This window comes from Gavia stellata, chromosome 6, assembly GCF_030936135.1.
Source record: "Gavia stellata isolate bGavSte3 chromosome 6, bGavSte3.hap2, whole genome shotgun sequence".
Taxonomy (NCBI): Eukaryota; Metazoa; Chordata; class Aves; order Gaviiformes; family Gaviidae; genus Gavia; species Gavia stellata.
Genome location: NC_082599.1, coordinates 27,792,152 through 27,818,715, shown reverse-complemented (window position 1 = coordinate 27,818,715; position 26,564 = coordinate 27,792,152). Strand labels below are relative to the sequence as shown.

The 26,564-nt window shown below is 46.0% G+C and overlaps 1 protein-coding gene across 2 annotated transcripts; it reads left to right on the top strand.

Annotated features, from left to right (window-relative positions):
* The first annotated feature begins 6,087 nt into the window (after window positions 1-6,087).
* Window positions 6,088-25,041, top strand: LOC104263064 (serum paraoxonase/arylesterase 2). Of its 2 annotated transcripts, XM_059818899.1 has the most exons (10): window positions 6,088-6,161; window positions 10,310-10,380; window positions 16,372-16,427; window positions 17,358-17,523; window positions 18,692-18,818; window positions 19,625-19,825; window positions 20,483-20,564; window positions 21,101-21,229; window positions 22,173-22,341; window positions 25,027-25,041. In XM_059818899.1, the coding sequence occupies exons 1-9, from the start codon at window positions 6,088-6,090 to the stop codon at window positions 22,329-22,331; spliced, it is 1,065 nt and encodes a 354-aa protein (XP_059674882.1). In that variant the 3' UTR covers window positions 22,332-22,341; window positions 25,027-25,041. The 2 variants fall into 2 exon arrangements, with proteins under 2 accessions (XP_059674882.1, XP_059674881.1); XM_059818898.1 differs by lacking the exon at window positions 25,027-25,041 and having other exon boundaries at window positions 22,173-22,413.
* The last annotated feature ends 1,523 nt before the right edge of the window (window positions 25,042-26,564 follow it).

Here is a 26,564-nt window from a genome sequence, read left to right as displayed (position 1 = left end):
GCAACCTACACGGAAAGAATGTGGTAAGAGTGTGGCTCAGCCAGCTCAGTGCACACAGAGTAATCAGGCCAACTAGAACTACCAAACCCCCAATGCCAGCTCACCTGGAGTTAATTTGGGTGTCTCTGCCGCTCCTGGTTGCCCGAAACCCCAAATATTCCAGCCACACCATGCATATAGTCCCAATCCGCTTGTACAGTTTCAGGTTGTGGCCACCATCCTCCCAGTCAAGAAGTATGAAGTGCTTTCCACAGCATTAGAATTAATCACTCTACTAGAACAGTCTGGTTTGAAGGTCTCCTTACCTTTGTGTCATGTAAGAGCCTCCATAGCCAACGCCTACACTTGTGTATTTGAAGCAACTCCAGTAACACCAGTACCAGGACTTGGAGCTGTGAGATAAGGTTAAATTAATCTTGGTGGTGTTACTCTGGATTTACACTGATGTAAATCCGAAAGTAGGCTGAGGTGTATGTAAGGGGCAGTCCAGAAATTGAGAAACCAGGTGTAGGAACCATAGTTCATGAAGAAACATGTGCTTCTGTGTTAGTTCAGCACTTCCATTTCCTCCTGTTTTCTTTATGCTTCATGGTGCCAATGCAATTTAAGAATCCCGCATTTTATAAATGAACTTTGTATACTAAAACTCTTAATCATGCTTGCATTTTGCTGTAGCACAAAACATCGTAACATAGTGTGTATAGTAGTTTTTCTTCTTTGTTACTGTATTTATAAGTCAAGGCTATTTCCTCCCTTTCTTTGTGTTAAAGTATTTTGAAAGCTGTTGAACTTCTAAATCTCACTTTGTATCTTTTTACTGAGGTATTGTATCCTGAAAATTCAGGTTTTGTGGTCTCTTTTCTGAGAAATTTCCCTGATATTTGCAATGCATAAATAAATAGGGGTAGCACAGGAGTAAGGCTTAATTAGGCATTTCCCTCTCATTTCCCTTTCTGTGTCATTGGGTTGTTCCACTTCAATGAGAGGCTGCGATGGCATCAGTGCATCATCCCTACCACAGCAGCCAACCTCCTGTGTTATGAAACTAATGCCACAATTGAAAATCAGTGTTGGATGCCTGCTTGTAAGGTTGCGTTGGGCTGCACTTCACCTTCTTCCCCAGAACACAACTATGTGCAACATTTTGCCTGATACATGCACCAATGCTCACGTAGCTAAGCCCACAACGGTCTTTGGCAGGGGTTAATATTTGACAGTGGTTCAAATCTCAGCATTCAGGACATTGTCCTGACTTTTTTTTTTTATCTGCCAAGGGCATGAAAGTAGTGCACGTAGACTGGGCTGAGACTCAGATACACTTGTGTATCTCCTGAGAGCCCTACTGTACAGAAGGGTGATGATGACAGGAACATGGCTCTCCTTTACTTGTGTTTGAAGTCAGGAGCCTACTTCATTTCATACACAGCTTTAATCTTTCAAAAGCCACATGGCCCTCTCCCTCCTTTGCACAACTGTTATCAGTCATGGTGTTTGAGGAGCTTGCTGCCAAGATAGAAGAATTTAACCTGCAAGACTTAAGCATTGTATTGCCAAGGCACACTACTGGCTCAGTATGCTTCTGCCTGGACAAAGACAGCGTTATTTGCTTTATGCTTGTGACAAGGCTGAGCCATGGCAGTGCAGTCAAAGCCATCAGTAATATTCTGCACACCCAGCACACTGTCAGCAGCAAAGGGCAGATTGCCTGGGAGGACTTCTCTGACTTTCGATTTAGCCTGGCATCTCTCCAGTTTAGCAATTCTGCCACATATAAAATAATTAAAGCAGCTTCCTTCACTGCTGCTTCCAGATGCAGCAAGAACCACTGCTACATAAAAGACAGTAAACGGGAGTTGGGCTAGGACGTAGCCTTGCTTGGGGCTGTTTTTGACATCTTGTCATCACTGAGAACCTTTGCATTACCTCACACCATCATGAAATAAGCAAAATATGCTCACAAACTTACTTGGACATCGAAATTTATGCAGGTGCCTCTGGGCTGCTTGTGGCTGACAGTGCTGGAGTCTTTGGTTAGCTCCGCAAAGGCCAGGTAGACACCTTTGCTCACTTTGAAGGAGGACAAGGCTGAAAGACAGATTGTTTCTGCAACAGCCTTTTCAACACCCTCACTGACAAAGCTGTTGATGTCATTTTGACACGAGTTTTTCTCAGCAGTTGAGAAGACCAATATACCTTGGTGTCACTGAAGGAATGTTTTTACCTTTTTCTTTGTAAAAGGCACTATGCATCTGTATTCTTGAACCCCTTGAGGTACCATCTCTTTATTAGGTAATTATGGTGAACTCCAGTTTTTTAACTAGTTGGTGACACTGTATTTATGTATAGTGGTAGGGTGTGAGCAGGGACTTCGCCTTGTCCTGTGGCAGTTGCTCAGCAGCTGTAGGAATCTCTGCTCCCTGCTTTGGAATGGGGAGCTGAGAAGTGGTTTTTAACTCTAGCAGAGTTGAAGCATGCAGGGTTTAAGAAATTGCTGAGGTCTTTGAGCAAGCCATCTGAAATTTCCCTTTGATCAGCTAACAGGGTTAAAGTGGTTTTAGGCCACAGCCTTTGTAGAGTAGCTTGTCATTTCTGTGATCGGCAGCTTTTTCCCTCATCTTTCAGTACGCTTTGCTTGCGATTTCTGCCTGGTTTTGTGGTAAGCAGCTTTCTTGCCTGCCAGTTTTTAATTTTACCTGAAGCTGGTGCAGCACCTGCATGTCCACAGCAATCTGATGGATGTGCCCTTTTCGTTAACCCATTCCTAGGATCTGCGTTCGGCAAAACCGATGAGTTCTGTTTAAGATCTCATTAGTCTCTCTTCGAAACTTTCCACACTGTGTTGACAACTTCTGCTTGTTTCTACAGTTAAACAATAGCAACATCGAGGTTGGTCTCTAGTTTCTTCCTCTTGTCTGCCTTGTCTTCATGCTTGCATGTCCTCTTCTGAATTTGAGTCAGTATTTGTAAAGCAGCTCTGAGTCAATGACCGCTCTCTGACTCCTCACTAGCTGTCCATCAGATTTGCTCTCAGTGCCCTCCATAGCTTGGGTCCCTCATAACCCTCCATAGTCTGATGGGTCTAGTTAATACTACCATGTCTGCACTGTAGGCTTCTGTATTTAGTCAGATCAGCCCCCAAAAGTACTCTAGAATAGTATTCTCACCTTTAATCTTCAGTGTAAATCCATTGTAAATACTTTGGCAATGCAGGTATCAGTGAATTTACTTCAGTTTAACATCAGTATAAGAGAGTGCAAAATCTGGATAAAAAGAGAGTTTCAGCTTTTTTAAAGTTTGTTTGGTAAAACACATTGTGTTTCACTAATGACTCAAGCATGATGCATTTTGAAATAGTTCATTGTGAAATCCAAATCTGCGTGTACATAGCTTCTGTATCTTATCTCTTAAAAAAGATGATGGTATCTGATAGAGAAGCACATGTAAAGGGCATACCTTTCACAAGTGAAAGATTTAAGACTTCCAAAGTTTTTGGTAGAAATTATTCCCTTTATCTTTAGCCATGTAAATGCTACCTTTTATTTTCTTAACAAGTTGTCGAACTTCCATCTATTGTGAGTGGAGAGAGAGAGAGGGAGGCTGGGCAGCTACAGAGTGCTACTTGTCCTACTTCACCCATGCTTCTCCCGATGGAATAAATACAGACTTGGACACGTTTACAGAGGGTTGCTTTTCTTTCCTTGTCTATAGAGGAGTTTAAATTACTAAATTAGAATAAGACTTATCCTGTCTCCCTGCTCTCCTCACTTCCTCCACTCCCAGGTTTGGTACACATCCCTCTACAGCTGATGACATGCACACAACTCATTCCTGCTTTTAATCATTTTACGACGTGGCAGGAGGTCACTCCCACGTCTCTCCTGAGTGCCCCAAAAGCAAAGAGCTCAGGGGAATTTGTAACAGACCGAAGAGCAGCCATGTGTTTTCTAGCATTGCTGCAGCCACTTGGCCAGCCAGTGGGGTGCTGGGGAGGGGAAGCCACAGCGGATGCTGACAGTGCCAGTGGGCAGACCCCAGGCTGGCTGGGATCATGCTGAGGAGGTAAGCTGCTGAGAAAACCAGGCTCTTTCTTCAGTCAAGGGTGACTTGATGAGCAGTGACTTCAAGGGAGATTCACTCCATCTACCTTCAGGCATCTACAGAGCACATTTCTGCACTTGAATTAGTCGCTGTAGTCGCCTTTTCCAATGAATGCAGACAAGTGGCCACTTCTTAGGGAAGATTTCTTGATCTATTTTAGACACCTTTCATATGAATTGCTACCTCAAAGAAACTGTTTTCCTGCCCTGACTATACAGGGTGCCTAGGTGGCTCGACATCAGAGAAAAATACGGTAAAAGCACAACTCACTTCAAGGGAAGACAGGAAAGTACTTGAAAGGTAGATCTATTAGGAGTTACTGAATAGGTAAAGCTCATCATACTTAGCTGAAAATAATTAGGAGCCGGCAAAGAAAGTTGGGGGATTCATCCAGCTTGCCCCCCATTTCCTTACTCTTCCCTAAGCCCCTGCCTACTGCTTCTGTTGGCTTTTGAGCTAGATGAACCCTTGGTCTGACATAGTATGGCCACTCTTCGGATCTTATGACCAGTTCTGGTGTCTGCATCTCCCCTTTAGCCATTTACATTTTATCAGATGAATTGCATTCGTGCCAAAAATGAGACCCAGACAGTAAGCAGTATGTGCTCTTGCAAATTAAACTGTGGTGTAAATAAATAACTGAAACAAATACCAACAAAGTGGTGCTGCAGCAAGCTGAGTTAAGAAATCATTCTTGTGTAAGCCTTTTCACATTATTGAATGATACATTCAAAGTAAGGTGCAATATGTTTCATTATCTATGCCATGGAATATATTTTTGAAAGGTACATGTGTTCATAGGGAAGGCAAAGCCCATGGCTATAGGAGGATTGGCAGCATTAATAAATGCTAGTTCTGAAGAGTGGCTACTGAACTTTATTTTGTCATCCCAATATCCCAAAACTTTCAACACTGCTTCCCACCCATCCCATCACATACTTCTAGGATTGAAGCAGGCTTCATTAGGGTGACTTTTGTATGCACAGGCAAAAAAACGTCCCATCCTCCTACCCCTGCAAAAAAACCCCCAATCCCACCTACCTATCATTCCACAGTAATCAAGGAAGAGGAAGAGCAATATTCCAAAAGTGAAGAGGAAAAAATATTTTAGCACTGTTGCCATAAAAGGTAATAATGACCTGTATTTCCTCCTCTTCCCTGCCATGCTTTGCTTGAAGTGCTACTAAGTGTGGAGCACCTGCTTGGCCTTGAGGGCAAGGGCAAGAAGAGCAGAGAAGCACTTTTTAGTGATTTCTCAGTCGTCCAGAAAAGTGCAAAGGAATGTGGGCCTTGCAGGTGACGGCATTCACTGTGCAGAGAAGAAAAAGATAGCTGCTGAGGGAGGGCATTGACCCGGCATGGTGTGCCCCCCAAAAAAAGCAGAAGGCACAGGGAGGCCAACGCTGCAGCTGATGGACTGATGCATGGGGGACCCCAGAGCCCAGAAGGCAACCCCTGTGGGTTCTGTAGCCCTTCTCCTGCATGGAGAAGAAGCTGTTGGTGGAAGCGTGGCAGTGAGAGCAAGCATCCTTTTTCTGGGAAACTTTGGTATTAATGCACACATATTGGCATGTATATCAGTATAGAGGTGTACATGGAGTACTTGTACATTCTGCATCCTGCAGTCCTTGTCTAACACACGTATTTTTATACCACATGTATTTTTTTTAAGAGAATCTGGAACTTGGTCCACTTGCCTTTCGCATGGGTGCTGTAACGGGGAGTCTGCAGAGCGGCGCTGACTCTGGCTCGCTCTTCCGCCGTTCTCCCCCTGCCCCCGGACCTGCAACTTGCTGGCCGGGGCAGCGGGCTGGCAGACCCGTGTCTGCAGGGAGAGTTACCCGTTTTCCCCCCTCGGCTCGGGCTCTGCTGGGGGGGGCGTGCTGCCGGCGGTGTGTGCAGCGCCGTGCCCCGGGGGCGGCCCGGGCCGGCGCGGCGGGGCGGGACGCGGCGGAGCCGTGAGCGGGGAGCGCGGCGCGGGGAGCGGCCATGGGGAAGCTGCTGGCGGTGGCTCTCGTCGGGATAGCGGCAGCCTTGGCGGCGGAGCGGCTGCTGGCCTTTCGGTGAGCCGCCCTGCGACCGCGGACCGTGCGGGGCCGCCGGACGGCCCGGGCGGGCGCCGCTTACCGGGGCGCGGAGCGGGGGGGCGCGGGGCGGCTCCCGGGAGTAGCGGGCGCGGCGCCGCGGTCCTGGGGGATAACGGGAGTGCGGGCAGCTGGGGGTACCCGGGAACTTGGGCGGGACGGGCTGCGGGGTCTGGGAGCTGCGGGCTGCGGTGCCGGCGGCGCGGGATGGGGCCGGGCAGGGGGGAAGCGGGTGCACCCCTTGTCGCGCCGAGCGTGGAGGCACTTCAGCTCCTTATCTGGGGCGTAGCTTAAGCGAATAGCAGCCCTTGCACAAGCACGGTTGCAGCCAGAGGGGAAGGGTTAATCGTCGTCATCGTCACCATCATCGCTAGCATCATTATTATCAAGGGAACCGGTTTTCCACAGAGACAAACCAGGCACTGGCTTGCTCAGCAGTGCCCTTCTCCTCCTCTATCAGGGATAAACTAACTTCAGGAGCACTTGTCCAGCGGAAATGCCCTTTGCAGTACGGGGGATGTGAAATCCTCCCGGCAAGATGCTGGGGTCAAGGGGGCCAAAGGGAGAGGGTGCCCTGGGACAGCGGGGCTGGTACCTCTGTTTTTGCAGAGGCTGCAGTTAACAGGGGTGTGCCCAAACTGGTATCTGAGAATTTACTTCATCTCCTGCCAGTTGGTCAAACAGTAAGTGGAAATCAGGTTGCCAGAAAATCTTGCGTTATTTTCTACCCAAGCTGACCTCTGGATAACAATAGCCTCTGTGTACACAAGGGTTCCTCTGAAGGAGCACGGACTCCTGTGATTATAAGTTGGGACCTTACTTGCTCTGAGCTAAAATACCCAGCCACATCATGCTGTTGGGCTGTGAGGTGTGAATGTGAACATTGGTGTTACAGAAGCTTCTGTCCTGAAAGCTATTAAACTCGTAACTGGTTGTTTCAGGCCAGAAAAGTGATGGTGAATTACTGTGTAGTAAGTCTGTGTAGTAATTAGGCAGCTACATCATTATAATTTCGCTCATGTCCACAAGGACTCCAAACGCCTGACTTAAAAGCAACGACATCCACCTAATTGATCTTTGGGTAGGCAGTAATTGTAGCTAATTACAGAAGGAGGGCTATACTCCCTGGATCCAGGTACATCACATAGATCCGTTTGCATCTTGCACTAAATCCACCGCAAGCGTTAGTGATAACCACAGTGGTAACAGGACCCTCCTGCCCTGGAGTTGCACAAGCTGGGATGGTGGAGCTGGAAAACGTTCCCAGGGCTTTAGTGGGGCGAGCCATTTCAAAGCACTGTGAAGACCCCGCACCCCCCAAATCGAATTAAAAAAGGCCATATTGGGAATCTAGTAAAGCAGAACCTTCTGTTAGAAACAGGATCCCCCCAGTCTCTGTAGCTCTCTGTGGGTTTTTCGTGCGTGCTGTGTTCTCAGCAAGCTGCAGTGTAGCAGCAGTCTTAAGACAGTTGTGGAGTTTGGAAACACACAACTTCAGATAACAAAGTACTCTAAAATAATTTTATACAGCCTTGAGAGGAGAAGATGTGGGTGGTGTTAACCCTTGCCAGGCCTCGCTGGTATCCATCCCCCATCCAGAAGGCAGGAATCCAGCAAAGACTTTTTGCTGTTCCTGCTGAGTTTGGTATATTGTGTCTAGATAGAATGACACAAGAATCCCTGAAATGCTTAAAAGATAAGGCTTGAAGAATTATTACAAATCTCATACAAACTTAATTCTTCTTAAATCAGGTTTGTTTATGCATCTATTATACTGTCAATAGCTACCAAATGGACTTGAATAGAGCTTGTGCAGCAGAAAACAGTTGAAGTTCTTGTGTGTACCAACTGAAATTACACAGATTGCCCTTACTGACTTTTTAAATTGCTAATTCTTCTCTGAAGAAAGGTCTGAGCTAATTTCTAAAACTTGAATGTGAATTATACTGTGTTACTGTTTTCCTTAGAACAATATGCATATATTATTGTTCATATATGTTTATATATATACACACACAATGTTATCATTTCATAACACTCTGTACTGATACGGTCCTCAGTTTGCATACTGTGTTCAAAACAGCAGTGTGCTTCCAGAAAGATGCTGACAGTTTGGAAATAATTGGGAGCAAAAACAAAAATAAGAGGTGATTTTCAGTCCTATCAGGAAAAAAAACCCCAAAGATCCAGGACTGGTTAGTCTAGAGAAGAGGAAAACTGAAAGAGAGAGAGATTTTTGAATACGCAACAAGTTGCTGCTGAAGGAAAGGGAATGCCTATGGTCTGTGTGCCATGAAGTGCGACAGGGAGTGGAGAACTGAAACTGGAAAGAGGAACCAGGTGGGAAAAGGTGCCGTACACTAGGGTTGCACCAAGCAAAATTCCAGCTTTTTTTGAAGTTGCTTCCCCCACAGTTTGCAGGTCCACTGTGTTTTTAGTACGGCCAGTTAGTTATCTAGGCCATCTGGCTTAGTAGCTAAGGCTGTCTGAGCTAGATAAACAGACACATTTTGGAAAAGCCTCTCTATATGCTGCAGGCTTGTGACCAGTGTCCTTTTGAATTACTCTCATTCCAGCCCATGAAGTGTTTCCCTGGGAATGCTGTCGGGATATCATCATCCCTCGTTGGCTGCTGGCTGAGTTCCTGCTGTGCTTTGAGCTTTGGGTGGCTTGCAGTCTGCCCAGGAAAAGCTGATGCAAATAGGAAAGGGAAAAGCCCTAAGCAGGCAGCAGTGCAAACTTGGAGCATGATCACCCCGAGGCAGCCTTGGGGGCCTGGTGGGTTCCGCTATGCCAGGATGCCGGGGAGAGGGGGGAGCTGATACCCCTCCTGTGTTGCTTGTGGGCTGGGAGCCAGCGTAATTCTCTGTCAGGACTCCTGAGCTGGGGGAGAGGGCTTGGGAGAGTTTGATTTGGCTCCTTTCCCTTGCTGTCCTTTGCCCTTTTTACCCTTTTTTCTTCTTTTTTTTCTGACCTTACGTTAACAACCTGTGTCAATGATAGAGCATTTTAGAATACATGATTAAGTGATTAAAAAAAATGCAGGAGTGACATACCATACAGTGTTCAGCTGTATTGCGTATTTTTCATACCACAGACTGATACTGCTGTTTAGTTTAAGCCTAAAACTATGACATAAACATGGCTCGGTTTTGCTATGGAATCTTTGCATTCAGAATTTCCTGTGGTTGGAGCAAGTACAGCCTCAACACATGTGTATGGTAGGCATGCAAAGGAGTAACTACGTTAGTTGAAAAGCTTTCTTTTGGGGAAAAAAAAAAGAAATATTCTAGTACACTAGCTTGACATTTTTACATAGAAACACAACATATTTACTTATGGTACTGTGGACCACCATGGTCAAACACAGCAGTCCTGGTAGTGAGGTGCCTTTCATACAGATTTGTAGACAACTTGGAATGGAGGAGATGGAGAAATAGTAACTAATGTATAGGTACCTGTCTGTATCTGCTTGACCAGTAAAGCATGAGCCAGAGATGGAATTTTGTGGGTATTCAGGAATGAAATAAGAAGTGCTGAAGGACAGTGCTCTGGGTAGGTATCAGGAGAGAAGAGGAAGGGATAGGGTAATTGCTGAAAATCATACTTCCGAGTGCTACCTGTTGTTAGGAAATGGGTAGTCCCGCCTTGCAGTAACGCTTTCGAATGTGACTAAGAAATGAAGAAAGTGCAGCCGCTGGTGGCCTGGTCACCAAAAATAGCCAGTGTGTTTGGGTAGAAGGTCGCCCTCTTCTCATCTGAAATGCTGGTCTTAACTGCAGGGTGCTACTATATTTAGGTGGCTGAAACCTGAAGACAGTATGGCTATGTTATTTTATCATTTAAGCTGTGGTGGGTCATGAAAGCTTGTTCCCGAAGCTCATGAACAAAATCAGGTTCCTGAAGATATTCAGTGTAGGAGAATCATTTAATCCCTGAATGTGTGTAACCGTTGCAGTGATTTGGAGCGATTGCTGTTGTCAGTTCTGGGTTTTGCTTACTCAGTACTTTATGGCTGATTTGTTGCTGCGATATGGCAGACAACAAAACTAAGATAAAGCTAGCTAGGAATGTTACCTGTTTTAAAACTGGTTGTGTGCTGTTAACCTTCCTCTTTCCTCTTGCAGGAACAGACTCAATGCTTCACGGGAAATAGCCCCAGTAACCCTCCCGAACTGCCGGCTCATTAAAGGGATCGGTACGTGCTCAAAATAACTGAGTGCATTGCTTTTGTCCAGCTTTATTTTGAAACTGCTTCTTAAAGCCAGCTTCCAAGCCTGATCCTGAAAACAAAGTGCTAATTTGACTTTCATGTGTTACTTGGGCTTTGAGGTAGGGAGAAGCTGCAGGAAGAATATTATACTGAAAAGCTAGCTAGTATAATACTTTTTGGTATTTAATGTTTCTGTTCCTTTTCTTGAAAATGAGTACTTTGCAACCACTTCTCCTTTGCTCAGCCCCTTGGGAAATCATTTGGCTTTTAGATGAGGGTGTGCTGGCTCTTCAGGCAGGTGCCTACAGGTGGCTGTCAGCTGGTGGTATCTTGAAGGCCGGACATGCTGCAAGGGTGGAAGCTTTGGGAGAAGGCCACAGGCATGTGGCACAGGCCGCGAAGGAGCGGCTGCTAAATGCCAGCCAGGGTCGCCCACCTTAGCGCCTCATTTTGTGGAGATTTAGGAGCGGGCTGGTACTGCCCCGTGCAAACAGTAGGCAGGAGCTCGGTGCGGTTGCACAATTCAGCTGGGTGGTTTCAAAGAACAAGGGGTCATATTTGTCACCCTAGTCTGGTTTGCGAAGAGGTTTAACAGAGTGGCTGAAATGTTGACTTTGTACTTTGGGTCATGTGTTTAGCGCATGGCAATGCTTCTGTCTTGTTTTTTCTCTCCCTTTAGGATAACCAGAGTATAAAATGGATAGCTTTAAAATTGACCACTTTTTTGTGTCTCCCTTTCCCCCACATCATAATTTTTAAACTTAATACAGGCTTAATGGCTGGGGGTTTTATCCTCCTTAGTATTTTTGGAAATGTCTTGGGTTGAAATTTGCCTGGATTTCGCATGTGTAAAAAGTCATTGGATGAGCTTTAAGAGCCTTGCCTTTGAGCTTGCTGAGTCACTGTGTTGATTTCATAAATCTTGCTTCTTCCTTATGTCAGGAATCAAACATCTTTGTAATGTCAAATTACTGCCATGAATGAGCGTGTGCAGAGTTCCTTTGCCTGAGGTTATGTGCAGAAGAAATTGCATTTGAAAAAACTTTCCAGGTCTTCTAGACTGAGCTGTAATTTACTCATACAAGACTCTGAATAGTGCTTGTTTGATGGTGATTCAGATAAAAACAATTTCTGAGTAATCCTTTTATTGCAATCTTTGCAAGACTTTTTGTGACGATTGCTCTGTTGAGGAAAGAAGGAAAGCTGGAAATAGCAAATACAGTTGTGTTTAATTTCTGAACGATATCTCATTTTTGGTGCCTGACATTTACATGGAGATTAGGTGAATTCTGAGAACCCAGCTCTGCTCAGAGGCAGTGGCGGATCAATTTACAGAGCTTCGTTTCTGCTTCTCGCTGTGCTCCTGTAACACTGTCCCTTCATGTGGAGCTCTCCCCCTTGCATTGCCTTCGCTCTGTCGTTTGCTGCTCTTTAGAAAAATTAAAATGCCGAAAATTAATTCAGCAAGTCCGATGTGGCAGAAAGAGAAATAACAAAGGATTTGTGCAAGCTTAAAAGTTCGCACGTTCACGCAAATATCTTCCAAAATTCATTTAATATGACTGGGGGGGTATATTACTCAGGGACACCAAGGAGCCCTAACGTCTAGATGCTGCCTAGGTAGCACTATTCAGACCAGGGATTTTGCTGTACTCAGATCTGTGAGGTTGCTCTTGTGGGTAACTTTGTGTAAGGGTATCTTTCTACATGGACATCTTGGTCCTCCTGGGTCTTTTTCCTTTAAGATGCCATGATAAAGCTGAATAAACAACCAGTCTTTATTTTAATCTTTAAAACAGTCCTTCTGACCTCTTAAGTGGGACATAGGTAATGAGCTGGATCAGCTCTGAACAAAATAATCTTAAACCATCCATTCTGCACATAGAAGAACAGGCATCTGGTACAGTCTATTGTAACAATTTTAAAAGCGATGCATCCGTAGTAAAGGAAGCAAACCCAGAGTAAATGGAAAAATTCTCTAGTGAACCATTTTCTTTCTGCACAATTTCATCCTTTCTGTTTCTCTCTTTTTTGTAAGACTTTGATCTATTCTGCTTTTCAAATATTGTGCAATGTAAGCACAGATGCAAACACATCGAACAACCAATAAAAAAACTGCAGCTTGTCCTAAACCTCATTCACAGATATGTAGGAAAGGCTATATTTGTAGAATAAACAGTATCTTCTGAATTATATGAGTGTCTACTCATGTTACTGGTTTATAATAAACTAACCATATGTCCTGAACTGATTCCTGACGTTCAAGAAGCTACTATAGAAATTGCTAGAAATACTTGCATCTTGGAACAATTAATGGGATACAGGCGAAATAGTCACTTGCTTTTGGACATGAAATCCAGGTGTTTTTTTTTTTTGTTGGATGTATCTGTAGAATACATCATACGAAGCTAAAATAAAGAACAAAAAAATAGAACATTTTTAGGGTAGACAGTAATTTTTCTCAGTATCTTTAATTTTTTTAAAAACACTACTTATTCAGATAATCCCATGGACAAGCTGGGCTCAGTGATACAGTTAAGCAATATAGTGCAGGTAACTGATACCTAATAAATCAGTTCCTAACTCTCCTGTACCATACGGCATCTGCGACAACAGCCCAAAGTCCTCCCAAAATGGGGTCGCGCAGGAAAGCCCGAAAGCTTCCCTGCGTCTGGCTGTGTCTCTTCATTCCCTCCGCGCTGCCTCGGCGATGCCAGCTCAGCAAGATTGTGCTGAATCAGCATTTCACTGCTCTTCCGACAGTGCTCGCTCTCTTCCGCACATACCAGGACCTGGCTGAGAAGTGGCCAAAATGTGCTTTGCTGGGCAGTTTCTTTCAAAGTAGTTGGGTGCAGGGCTTTCGTTACGCTCCTTCCACCAGCAACCTGTACTTTTTAATTATCTACTCCCAAATAGCCTGCTCATCTTTCTGCTTGGCAGCCTCGCTAATTCAGTAGCGATAAATGATTATATCTCTGTTTATTCACTCACCAGCGTGCTCTGCCAGCAAAAGCTGACTGTCCCGCTCACGTCACCATGGTAATTGAGCCTCTCAGCATTTATTCGCGTTGTTACCTTTGCAGCAATCCCAGGAAGTGGGGAATTGCTGCTAACCCCATCTTATAAACCGCAGAATCACTGAATCACAGAATCACTAAGGTTGGAAAAGACCTGTAAGATCATCAAATCCAACCATCAACCAACACCACCATGCCCATTAAACCATGTCCCACAATGCCTCGTCCACACGTTCCTTGAACACCTCCAGGGATGGTGACTCCACCACTTCCCTGGGCAGCTTATTCCAATGCTTCACCACTCTCTCAGTAAAGAACTTTTTCCTAGTATCCAGCCTGATCCTCCCCTGGCACAACTTGAGGCCATTTCCTCTTGTCCTGTCGCTAGTCACTTGGGAGAAGAGACCAACACCCACCTCTCTGCAACCCCCTTTCAGGGAATTGTAGAGAGCGATGAGGTCTCCCCTCAGCCTCCTCTTCTCCAGACTGAACAACCCCAGTTCCCTCAGCCGCTCCTCATCAGACTTGTGCTCCAGACCCCTCACCAGCTTCGTCGCCCTTCTCTGGACACGCTCCAGCACCTCAATGTCCTTCTTGTAGTGAGGGGCCCAAAACTGAACACAGGATTTGAGGTGCGGCCTCACCAGAGCCGAGTACAGAGGCACGATCACCTCCCTGCTCCTGCTGGCCACACCATTTCTGATACAGGCCAGGATGCCGTTGGCCTTCTTGGCCACCTGCGCACACTGCTGGCTCATATTCAGCCGGCTGTCAGTCAACACCCCCAGGTCCTTTTCTGCGGGGCAGCTTTCCAGCCACTCGTCCCCAAGCCTGTAGTGTTGCATGGGGTTGTTGTGACCCAAGTGCAGGACCCAGCACTTGGCCTTGTTGAACCTCATACAATTGGCCTGGGCCCATGGATCCAGCCTGTCCAGATCCCTCTGCAGAGCCTTCCGACCCTCGAGCAGATCGACATTCCCTCCCAACTTGGTGTCATCTGCAAACTTGCTGAGGGAGCACTCAATCCCCTCATCCAGATCATCGATAAAGATATTAAACAAGACCGGCCCCAAAACTGAGCCCTGGGGGACTCCGCTTGTGACCGGCCGCCAACTGGATTTCGCTCCATTCACCACAACTCTCTGGGCTCGGCCGTCCAGCCAGTTTTTTACCCAGCGAAGAGTGTACCTGTCTAAGCCACGAGTCGCCAGCTTCTCCAGGAGAATCCTGTGGGAGACAGTGTCAAAGGCTTTGCTGAAGTCCAGGTAGACAACGTCAACAGCCTTCCCCTCATCCACTAGACAGGTCACCTGGTCATGGAAGGAGATCAGGTTGGTCAAGCAGGACCTGCCTTTCATAATGAAACCCAGACTTGGAGAGACCAAGGAGCTTGTTGCTTAAACCAGGGCATGAGCTGAGCTGACAAATCCAAATTCAAAATTTTTAGTTTGAAAACACAGGCTCTAAATCTCTCTAGGCACATCAGTACAGATGTCTGCGTCCTGCCTGAGCTCAGCTGAAATTCAGAACAAAACCCAGGAGGTGGGCTAGTGGGCTGGCTCTCCCCAGAATTCATTTTCAGACCCTTTGCTCTTCAGAAGGAGGGGATGCTCCGCTCATGAGTGTAATGGGGTGGAGAAGGGGCTTGCTGAGGCTGAGGAGGAGCTGGCCCTGTCACTGTCCCCTGTCCCTCTGGGTGAAGTCCTGCCACCATGTCTCTGCAGGGCTGTGCTGGGCAGGAGCTTGCCTGGATAGGTGAATTTGGGGATCTGGTTCCTCCCCACAAGGGCTGTTCAGCAGCCCTGGGATGAATTACAGCCCAGCCAAATTAGCGCCGAGATAAATAGGAGTTACATGAAAGCAAACAATAAACCAAGCTCAAATTTGCAGGCACTTCCTCGGGAGGAGGTGCTGAGGTGCCAGGGATGGTGTGACCCACAGAGGGTCACATGGGCGGTCTGTGGCTAAGCAGGAGGGGGTGTGGAGACATGGGATGAGCTGGGTGGAAAACCTTTGTATTGGTGGCTCTGTTAAAGAAAACCTGCAGAACAATTTCCTCCTTTATGCAAATGCTCCCGGGTGGGTTTAATCCAGCCATTTTCTGGAAAGTGGCTTGTGGGGAATGCTGTTTGTGCTAGTGATTTGGAGAAGAGAGGGGAGGCTTCTCAGGGGAGCGGTGAAAATGTGGGATGGGAATCATGCTTCAGCATCAGACTAAGAGGTCTATGGAGAGTGCTTGATCAAAGCTTAAAATTGCTCTAATGTTCTTACTAAAGGGCTTTTGTTTTATTTTATTTTATTTTATTTTATTTTATTTTATTTTATTTTATTTTATTTCAATTTTCCTAGCAGGGAAAAATATTACAGGAACTACAGGAACTAGCAATATTGGAAATGATTACACAGAGTTAAAAGTGTGGTCTAACTATTAAAGCCCCTAGCTGATAAAGATATAATAGGTTCTCTGTCACTTGAGAGCTTTAACTAATATTTGGCAATCCATCTTACTGAAGTGTCCCAGCTCAACCAGGAGAATTAGTGTGTGCAATTCCCAGAGCTGCCTTGTGCAAGTGTGTGATCTGAGTGATGGGTACGGTCCTGCCCTGAAATTAGCGTTGTCAGCGCTAATTGCTTGCTGTAGAACACTATTGTCAAAAGCGGGTGATTCACCCCATTCTGCACCAGGGCACACAGAGCTGAGCGGGAGACTGCCTGGCCACCGCAGGGGCACCCCTAAGCCCCCAGAAAGAGGTGAACCCCAGTACTATTTCCTAACCTGGCGTGCTGCTGCCTTCTGCTACTTTTAATGCGATGCGAAATTTTCCGCTGAACTTCATCACTTGTGCAGTCATATCAGAAAGGGACATTCATGAGAGTTGGAATTGTACTAAAAAAGAGGTTTTTCAATGGGAAATATTTAATGTTGACTGAAAAACTCTTGTTTGTCTCTGTCTTGCAGAAACTGGTTCAGAAGACATTGACATACTTCCCAATGGACTGGCTTTCATCAGCTCCGTAAGTGCCCATGCCCCCTCCCTGTGCAGGGGCTTGCCTGCTTCCTTATCTACAGAATCCATAGGTGAAAACTGCAGGATGGACTCTTTTTCTACAAGGCTGGCTGGCTCCATAGGAATGGCCCAGACTTGTGTCGGCTCAGCTGGCATTTCCTTCTGCTTGAGCAGGTGGTGGTGGTGGCCGCTCTGACACATACATCCTATTGCGCTAGCTTACCTGCCCATGTAACCTGGAATTTCTTTCATGCTGCTTCCTTGAAATGTTGAAATGTCAAACCTCTCCCTTGTCAAGAAGGTGTGTTAATTCCCTACCTTTAAAAAAAACCCAGATTTTGTGTGTTGATTTTGTTGTTCTTGATTTTTTTTTTTATCCTTTAGCACATGGTTTTTCAAGCTTTTCTTTGCAATCAGGATGGCTAGTGATTATTTTCTAAAACAAAAGCTGATGTTTTCATCTACATGCTCCAGGGACACCCAGGGAATGATAACGTTGCAAAATTCATGCCAGAAATTGTGAGCTGTCGCACTGCTGCTGTTCCCCGTGGCTTTACCACGCTGGATGCATTCAGTGGTGCCGTACTTCCAGTACTTCCAGTTTGTCCCCCCAGCATGTCTGTTCACACAGTGATTTGACATATGGGGAGCACCCACCCGGGTGGTGGCTGCAGTGGGTGGCAGGGGTGCCACTGCCCAGGTGGTAGGTGGTGCCTTGGGCATGGCTCCTCATGCCCTCCACGCAGCTTGCTCCCTCTGCACTTGCCAGGGAGAGCAGATATGGTCCATCCACCTCCATCGTGGCATGGCGGGCTGAAGCAGAGGGACATCCTGATGTGTGCTTGCAAGCCTGAACAAGGCTCGAGTGTTTTCCGCCCTGTGGTACTACTCTTTACCTTTTATCTGGGAATGATTTTCTTATGTTTTGATTTTACAGGGCTTGAAATACCCAGGAATAAAGAGCCTTGCACTAGACAAGCCAGGTGAAATATTTTTGATGGATTTGAATGAAGACAATCCCAGAGCAGTGGAACTGAGAATCAGCCGAGGGTTTGATCTGGCGTCTTTTAACCCTCATGGAATCAGCACCTATGTAGACAGAGGTAAAGAGATCTTTAACTTGAGGTGGTGGCAAATCTCATCCGAAAGTGCACAAACAGAAACCCCTTTGCAGCTTTGCATTTCACCCCCAATAGCCTGCGCTTGCTGGGAGAGGAAAAGGTTTTTGGGCGTTTTATCTTTGTTGGGCTCTTTTCTAAATGTCAGCTGCTAAAGCAATCACCTTTGCACATAATCTCAGGCTGTCTGAGACAGAAAGATGTCCTATATATTGAAAGGAAAGAAAACATAGGAAAAGTTTGAGGAGTTGAAAACCACACAAAGTTTGTTTTACCAATTTACATCTGTCTCACCCTGGGGTCAAGGGTTTTGAGGGTTTTGCTTCACTAACTAGTAGTGACCAGAATGGAGACTTTTGTGGCTAAACAGTAAATTATCAAATCTCTGTAAATTACCAAAATCTCTGGTACTCTGTGGCCAAGCCATGTTCTCCTCTCCAAGACACGTGCTCCTACGGCAGGCTCTGACTACCAATGAAATACCCTTCATGCTCTCCTTCCTCTCTTTTTCCCTGACCTTTCACCGGGGATTTTAGCCAGGCAATTGGAAGTATGCAGATATTAAGAGAAAGAGAACCACTGCTGCAGCTTGACCTGCGTCCCCATACAGTCACCCTTTAAGGGAAGGTGTTGGAGAAATTGGTGGTGGCTAATTTAGGGTCTCACCAGAAGGGCTGGGAGAAGGACTGCAGCCTTACACAGAGTACAGGAGAAGGATGCTACTTCAGCTTTCTCAGGGGATGCAGTAAATAAACCAAAGAGCCCAAACTGGCAGGGCTACAAGCCCTCCTTCCCAGCTGACTGTGTCTATTTCATGCGACCAGTACTGTAGTGCGTCAGATTGCAAACCCCAGTGGCTTCGGCACAAGGATGAAACCACGATTTCTTTCTTCCTTGGTAGAAATAGCAAACAAGTAGTTTACAGAGCAGTTCCCTGTAGAGAGAGCCTGGGAGAAGAGTAGCTGGAGACCTGGATCCAGTTGCAGTGGCATCCTGCGTTGCTTCGGTACTTGTCCTTCTGTCTTTGAAGGGCCGTGAGACAAATGCACCAAACCCAACACGTGCTCTGTACTAGAGGCAGCTTCAGAGCTGTGGGTGCTCAGCCACACAAACTGTTGCAGAGAATTCAGCTGTTTCCATTTCTTTTTTTAAGACAACACCGTGTACCTCTTTGCTGTGAACCATCCCCATCAGAAGAGCACAGTAGAATTGTTTAAATTTGTAGAAGATGACAATTCTCTTGTACACCTGAAAACCATTCGACACGACCTTCTGACAAGGTATTGGAGCCAAATACCATCTTCCCCCAGAAGAACAGGCTGCTTTGGTAAAATCCAAAGTAGGATGATTATGATTTTAGGGTATTATTAATAGGAGATATTTTCTCTTTAACCAGATTTCCTGTTTCTCTTATTGATTACTTCGTATCTATGTAATCAAAAACTCTGTTTCTCCAATCTCTTCTGTAAATGAGATTTTTAATAGTTGTATCACTAAATCACTCTTAAGCGCCTCTGTGATTGATGCCAGTGAATTAGCTTAGCATCCATTTCTCCTTCTCTCGTGTAACCCACTCTTAGGTCATTGCAGATATGAATCTTCAGATAGTCTATCATTCTGAATTTGCTACACTGTAAAAATAAACAAACTTTTAGCTTTTTTTTTTTTTTTTGTTGCATACAAAATTTTCTTGGTCTGTCCTACTGCAAAATGATTGTAAAATAAACAGAGCCTGACAGATAAAGTTGTCACAACTCCTACCTGTTCTCTGGTTTCCAGCTGAATACAATCAAAAGAGAGAAAAATTTCTATGGACTTCTGGACAGGTAGCCAGATTTCTAGCTCATGCCCTATGGTCCTGTTGAGGTCTCAGCGCTGCACAGCCCTGGCTCACGTAATAGAAAATAGAAGCAGAAAGGATCTAAATAACTCGCTGTCCATCTGAAGTACCATCTGTAATTGCAGCCCCTTTATGTCTGTGGGATGACCATGTTCTGGCTGGGTTCTGGGCAGTCCTACAATGCTCCTTCATACCTCTCATTACATTCTCTTATTTATTTTTCTCCCTCTCTTTTTATTTTTTTAGCGTGAATGATATAGTAGCTATGGGACCAGACAGCTTCTATGCTACCAATGACCACTACTTCTCTGACTTCATCTTGATGTTCTTGGAGATGTTCTTGGGTTTAACTTGGTCAAATGTTGTTTACTACAGTCCAAAAGAAGTTAAAGAAGTAGCAGCTGGGTTTTATTCAGCCAATGGAATTAACATTTCACCCGACAGAAAGTAAGTTTCTCCTTGCCTTAGATTTTGTTTGATCACACAAAAGAATCCCAAAATCCTAATCTGTACACGCGATATGTCTGTGGTCAAGTGTCTAAACTGGCTTATGCAAGGCAAGGTGCTACCTATACAATGTAAGCGATACGGAGGGTTTGTAGAACAGAAGTCACGTGTCTCGGTCTTTAACTAGAGGCAATGTTTGCTGCTTTGCGTGGTAGTTTATATGCAGTAAGATCAAAGCTTGCTGCGTTTTAACCAGCCAATACAAAAGTTTGTGTATATTGCTTGCAACGATTAACAGGGCAGGATTTCTGCAAGTGGGGAACGCTCTACAGTCTTAAAGTCTGTACGACTGAATTAAGCAGTCTTGTGGTGTAGACAGGTGATCTTAAATTAAAAAAAGGGCGTATTTGTCGATCACACGATCCAAGGCCTGCTTCAGAGTCGTAATGGAAGAACTGGTACGGTGTGAAGCTACATTAGCGTCTCAGCAGGTTGGCTTCAATTCAGTGCCCTGTGGCCTGCTTGCAATGTCTATTGCTGTGTAAGAATTGTGAGCTGGCATTCCTCATGGGAAGAGCTGGGCTTGCGCGGGAGGAACTGGCTGTTTTTGGTGTCTGCTTACTCATACACATTGCTAAGAGGTGCTTTCTTTTGAAGGTACATCTATGTTGCAGATGTATTTGATCATAATATCCATGTTATGGAAAAACATGCTAACTGGAATTTAACCCATGTGAAGGTAAGGTGCTGCTGTTCCATAAAAGAGAGGCATATGTGAATTTTGGACAGATTAGTCCCCATGAACGCTTGAGATTTCAGCCTGATCGTGTGTGAAGTTCTGGTCTGGATGGCTCCTGCTGTGGGTTTGCAGAGGTGCTGTGCACCCTGTTACAGAGCTTCAAGTCTTTCACCCTCACACCAGTAACCAGAGAGGGATCCTCGGGCGTGCTGTAGGGCCACGGTGGAAGTCTGCCGCAGTCAGTATGGGTCAGACCACAAAGCACTGAAATAATCAACACAATTGTAGGTGTGAACGAGCCGATGGGGGGAGCTCAGGGCAGCAAGTGGGTTTCTCACGGCACAGAGGAGGGTATGAAACATACTGGAGGAAAAGAAAAACAGTACTGGAGGAGAAAACATTTCTTAAAAGAATTAGTCTAAGTTATGTCAGATGAGAGTCTTGGACAAGTCTGTTGGTTATGTTATAGTTTGCTTCCAGGACTTCTGATAGCTTTAACTTCTCTGTTTTTCTTGTTTTTCCTCTGTGTTGGATAGACACTACAGCTGGACACTCTGGTTGATAACTTGTCTATTGACCGTCACACTGGAGACATCTGGATAGGATGTCATCCCAATGGCATGAAGCTGTTCTACAATGATCCTGAAAATCTGCCTGCCTCTGAGGTGCCTTTTGGGAGTTGTCACTGGTGTCTTGGCTATGCCTGTGCCAGAAAGTTGCTCTGTTCAGATCATCCTGGTGCTGCATTACATAGAGAAGTGCCTGGCCAGCCTTTGTGAAAGCAAAGACTGAGCTGGCTTCCAGCTTGTAGCTTCTGCTCTCAACTGGAAAGCCTGAACAGCGTATACTCACTAACAAACACCTATTCAGATCCTTAGGAGACAACTGAATAATTTCCACCAGTAGCTCAGTTATTCTGGGCTCCTCAGGCTGCTTTCTGTGCAGCTGTGGCCGCACAGATTTTGATGAACTGTGTTAATTACCGAGCTGGCACCTCTTTGCCAAACACAAAATAATTGACTGAGTGCAAAGCATGACCAGAAACATTCGCACTGGAATGATTTATCTGTGCAAGTGTGGTTCATCAGTAGGTGACACTGTAATTCTTCTTTCCTTCTGAAATCAATGAGGTACTGGCATCCGCACGCTAGCGGCTGTGAATGCAGGTGGCTGGTTGGTGTCAGTTTGATTTCAGCCTTGTCTGAAGCTCCCCATAAGACCCTTTTCAAAATTATCATGTTCAATAGCAGTAAATTTATTATATTAGGCAGTTGTTTACTCTGTCTGGGAAAAGCATGAAAATAAGAAGATTGTAAGTAACTCTTAGGCTGCAAAAAACTGCACATTCCTAATGCTGGGGTTGACTGCCTTACTTACTTACTGAGGTGGAGTTTCTGTTGCATAACCACTTAAAAAAATAATCAGTCTTCATGGACCATGCTTCACTGAAGCAGAATTTGTGGCCCTCTCACAGGAGTCACTTGGTTGCAGTTACCAGCAGCTGACCAACCAAACTGATTTGTTTAAGTTAACATACTGATGTTCCCTCCATCATGGAGGATTTTCACCCATAGCTGTTTCAGCAGATGTATCCCCATCCTCTGGCAGGTCCTGCGCGTCCAGAACATCCTCTCGGAGGAGCCTGCGGTGACGCGCGTCTATGCCGACAATGGCTCTGTGCTGCAGGGAAGCTCGGTGGCATCCATCTACGAGGGAAAACTGCTCATCGGCACAGTCTTCCACAGAGCTCTCTACTGTGAGCTATAGCTCATCGTGGGTAAGATCTGCTGCAGTGGAAAGGATTTAATTCCTTGGAAACTCACTTAGTTTCTGCTAGATTTGCTAACAACAAGACTGTTCCAATAAAGGTTAACTAGAGTCATGGAAAGGTATTTTAGCCTTCCTCTCCAAAATGAGAGTTTTATGCAACAGTAAAGGAAATGGAATTGAAGGTGAGAAATCGGTTTGTGTAATGGGGAGGACCCCATGTCAGTAACAAAGGGTAGCCTTGAAGTTCAAATTCAGATTACAAATGACTAAACTGTCAGACATTGAATTATCTGTTGTGACTGGATTTGTGTTGGGTTTTTTCCCCCCCCAGAAAAAACTGATTTTGTAAATGAGAATTGCTAACTACCAGCGTGGTGTGCTTTCCCAGGGCTCTCCCAGGGACTGTGCTAAGGCTTCTTCTTCTGAACCTTACTGTTGGCTTTCCCTAATGCTTCTGAAATAACTGGAAGGAGAATAAATGTTATTTCAGTCTTATTTCTTCCCTCTTCCCCCTTTAAGCCATTTCATAACGTTACTTCAGTTTCATAAATTTGTCTTAATCCTACTGAGAAAAGAGGAGGGCATCACTTCGGAGTGGTTTCTTACTGAGCCTTCCAAAGGGAGTTTAAAAAAGACTTTTTTTTCTTAAAGAGTGGGAAGGAACTCCTGAGCACCTTCAGTGAAAAGTGCATTAGCAATTACTGTTGTCTGTCACAGCAAAGGGAGCATTTCTGGGCGCTTTGCCACAGTGACTATCCCGAGTGTTGGTCACGCATGTTCTGTGTTTAACTTCCAGTCTCTATGGAGCCGATTTCCACTGTGCTTCTGTGCAGAGGGCACCCACTCCACGCTTATCCAGCGGTAGTTACTGGTAATGTGCACTGCTGAAAGACCTATCCAGGCTTCCATCAGCTGGTGTTTTTAGAATGGTGTTAGTTAGCAATCACTTGCAATAAACTGAATTGAGTATCCTTTGAAGCTGGAAATCAGTTTTGTGTTTTCCAGTGTGCACAGCAAGACACCAGTCTGGCAGAAGCCCCCGTTTGAGCCACCACTTGGTTTCCTGCCCGCGAACGAGCTCTCCTTTCATTACTATAGATGTCCTTACTCACAGAGCAGCTCCTGCTCCTCTTTTTGTCCTTAGAGTTCCCACCTCTGATTACCACTCCGGTTTTGTGAGAGATGCTGACATTCAGCTAAAGGCTCTGCGTTACCGGTGGCGGCTCCCCTGCCGGGGTTGCCGCTGTGCTGCCCGCATCTGCCTGCACTGGCACTTCTCAGCAGCTTGGCTGCCCATCTGAATGGTGTCACCAGACAGACCTGCCTGGGGGCCACCATCCGCTCTGCATCCTTCAGCTGATGCTGTAGCATTTCCTCGCTGCTGTTCTTCCACCGCTGTGTGGAGAAAAAAGGCAGGCTGCTCGTGAAGTGCGAGCCTAGGAGGGGAAAGAGCCAGTCCCTGGTGCTTATTGCTATTCTGGCTTTGCTGTTCCCTCCTGCAATCTGCTTCACCATCAGCCACGGCCCTTCCAATCTGGAAAGTACATGGAAAGTCCAGTACTTTGAAAACACAGGAGCCCTTCTGCCTACAAGACAGAGCCAGTAACCCACTCTGTAGTGGCCTGAACGCTGAGACAGGAGCAGGAGTACGTGCAAACCTTTGTCTGTCTCTGAGTTTTGCCATTCTGGCTGAGAGGAGGCGTTACTGCGGGATAAGGTTTGGCTGAGCAGTGGCCCTGAACAGCAAATGAGTGTGCTGACACCTCTTGGCTCCTGCACCTTTCCTTTCTAACACAAACAAGCCTAACGGCTTTCATCCACTGGTATAAAGGAGTTACTGCTCCTCCTCCCAGGGAAAGGGACAGCTCTAACCAGAGCAAGGACTCGGTGCCAGGGCTCCTGGCTGGGGCTGCGTTGCTGTACAGGGGCTGCGTTGCTGTACTGGAGGGATGGTACCATCCCCCTTCCTCTGCACAGCTGCAGAGGGCTGTGGGTCTTGCCACATCGCCTCCTGTCCCCAGAGAGCGTCTGCTCCACCCCGAGCCCCTGTGCTGCCACCGGCTCGCTGGCACAGTACTGTGGTGTAAGGCACATCCCTGGGCGCAGGAGGCTGTGCGAGATTTAAGAACTGAGCCAGCAGCATGTCGGCTCGGTCGCTGCGCCCTTCCCAATGCCGGTAGCTTTCTGCTGCTGCCATACCAGACGACTCCTTCACCCCTGCGTAGCAATAGCGGTTGCTGGTATTTGTGATGTTTTGTATACAAACAGCACATGCTGCAGGGGTCTAGGGAGGGCTAGAGGGGGACACTTGAGCTTTAGGGTTAACCATGTGGCAAACTGACCTTGTCTCTTGGGCACGGCATTAGCAGGTCTGTGCACGAGCTGTGTTCATAGCTCCTCTCCAAAATGCCCACAGTTGATCTGGGGACTTGAGCACTGCCCAGGGTTTACCATTTGCCTATAAAGGCTTTGGTGACAGGGACTCATCTGTTTGGATCATGGTTTCAAGTCTTTTGCTAACCACGGCATGCAGACAGCCCTTCCACTGAGCAGAGCTAGCCCTGAATGAGGGCAGCTTTTGTCTCATCCCTTTGCTGGACTTGCCTTTGGCATTAGCTGACTGCACCAAGCACTCGAGAATGTAGTAAGTCTGGCTTTGCCACTCCTTCCTTAGCAACTTCTCTCCCTGCAGGACATTTTCAGCTTCCCTGGGAAGTGGCGTGCATTCCTACAGGAACTTGTAACCCTTTTTCAGCCTTGAGGAACAGACGTTGTTCCCAGAGCCCAAGCAGAAAAAACTGCTCTGAAGGAAGTTCTCACAATAAGGAGAGGTTGGGCTATTGTTCATGAGTAGCCATCAACGTCCTGCACTTGCATTTTAAAATAATTATTTTAGGCTTGTGCCACTATTTGTTCTCAAGTACATTAAGTGCCCTCTTCTAAAGAGATAGCGTTTTGCAGCGGTGGCAGTAACACTGCCGAAATACCAACCAGTCACTCTGCTGGTCCTGGATTTACTCTGTGGATGTACAAGTGTAACAGCCAGCGTTTCCCTCAGCAGTGGTGGAAGTAACCCATCAAAACATTAATTTCACGTTTTCCAGTAGCCTAGAACATCTTCAAATGAGCAAATCTACATGTTGTTGGATCTTGTCAAACTTCGACTTTTTTGTTGGTTTTGGCCTTTCAGAAAATAAAGAATGTGTTCACTCCTCACTGGCTTTTTTTTTTTTTAAACTGCTCCTGTACTCAAGGTTTTCCCAGCTGTCTACCTGCAGACAGAAGCACATAGAAGTGACAGGCCTTATCTTTTCCTAAAGCTTTTGAGAGGAGAGAGATCATAGGTAGGACTTAGCACCTGCTATTACTAATAGTAAAATTTTGAATTTTAGCCGGAGGCAAGGAGAGTTGGAAGCCCGTTGTCAACCTCCTCTAAGGGTGTCTCAGCATCACAGTGCGGAGGTGGGAATTGAAGCTGGGCCGTTGTGCATTGAAGTGGTGCTGGGCAGGACAGGGGCAGCAAGCACGCGTTTTGCAGCAAAAGCAATGCTGGGGTACAGCTTCTGCCCCTCAGCATGAAACCACCACTTGATAAAACTCACTGGCAGCCTCCGTGCGGAAACAGCAGTGGAGGAAGACGCACCTCAAGCCTGGCCTCCCTATTACAAGGTAACCTCCACAGGGAAAATCCAGGCTTGCAACTTGGAGGAGGGCATAACCCATCGTCTTTTACAAGCTGTGGAGTCTGGAGCAGTTCTGGGCATTTCAGAAACCAAACTGCAGGTATCTGAAGCAACTTGCACAAACAACACGGACATACGTATAGATGGCTCCAGGCTTAGGAAGCTGCTGAGCAGACACATTTTACGTGTCAGTCATGGACTTATACCCTCTTAATACAGCTATTTTAATTAAGAAAATAATTTTATGGATTGAGGATTCTTTTATCTTCTTGCAGGTGGTGGCCATATTAGCAGAAAGTAAGATTTATGATTCAGCTGCTGGGAAACACAGACTGGGTTAGACAGATTAAGTGCAGAGTATTTGGCCTAGATTCTGCCAGATGTAAATCCACTGAAATGACTACACAAATTGGACAGTCTGTACCCTTTGTTTTTCCCTAATCTAACGCTTTACTAAAATCAAATACATATAGACATATTAAACATGTTCCGCAGAACTGCTGTACTTTGAATGTATAAAATGCCCATTATAACTAACCTAAACTTG

Bases quoted from the DNA above. Each gene is read 5' to 3' on its own strand.
- LOC104263064 (XM_059818899.1), top strand. From the start codon at position 6,088: ATGGGGAAGCTGCTGGCGGTGGCTCTCGTCGGGATAGCGGCAGCCTTG. The intron at 19,826-20,482 runs GTAAGTTTCTCC...TTTCTTTTGAAG, and splicing joins AACATTTCACCCGACAGAAA to GTACATCTATGTTGCAGATG. The intron at 21,230-22,172 runs GTGCCTTTTGGG...ATCCTCTGGCAG, and splicing joins AAAATCTGCCTGCCTCTGAG to GTCCTGCGCGTCCAGAACAT.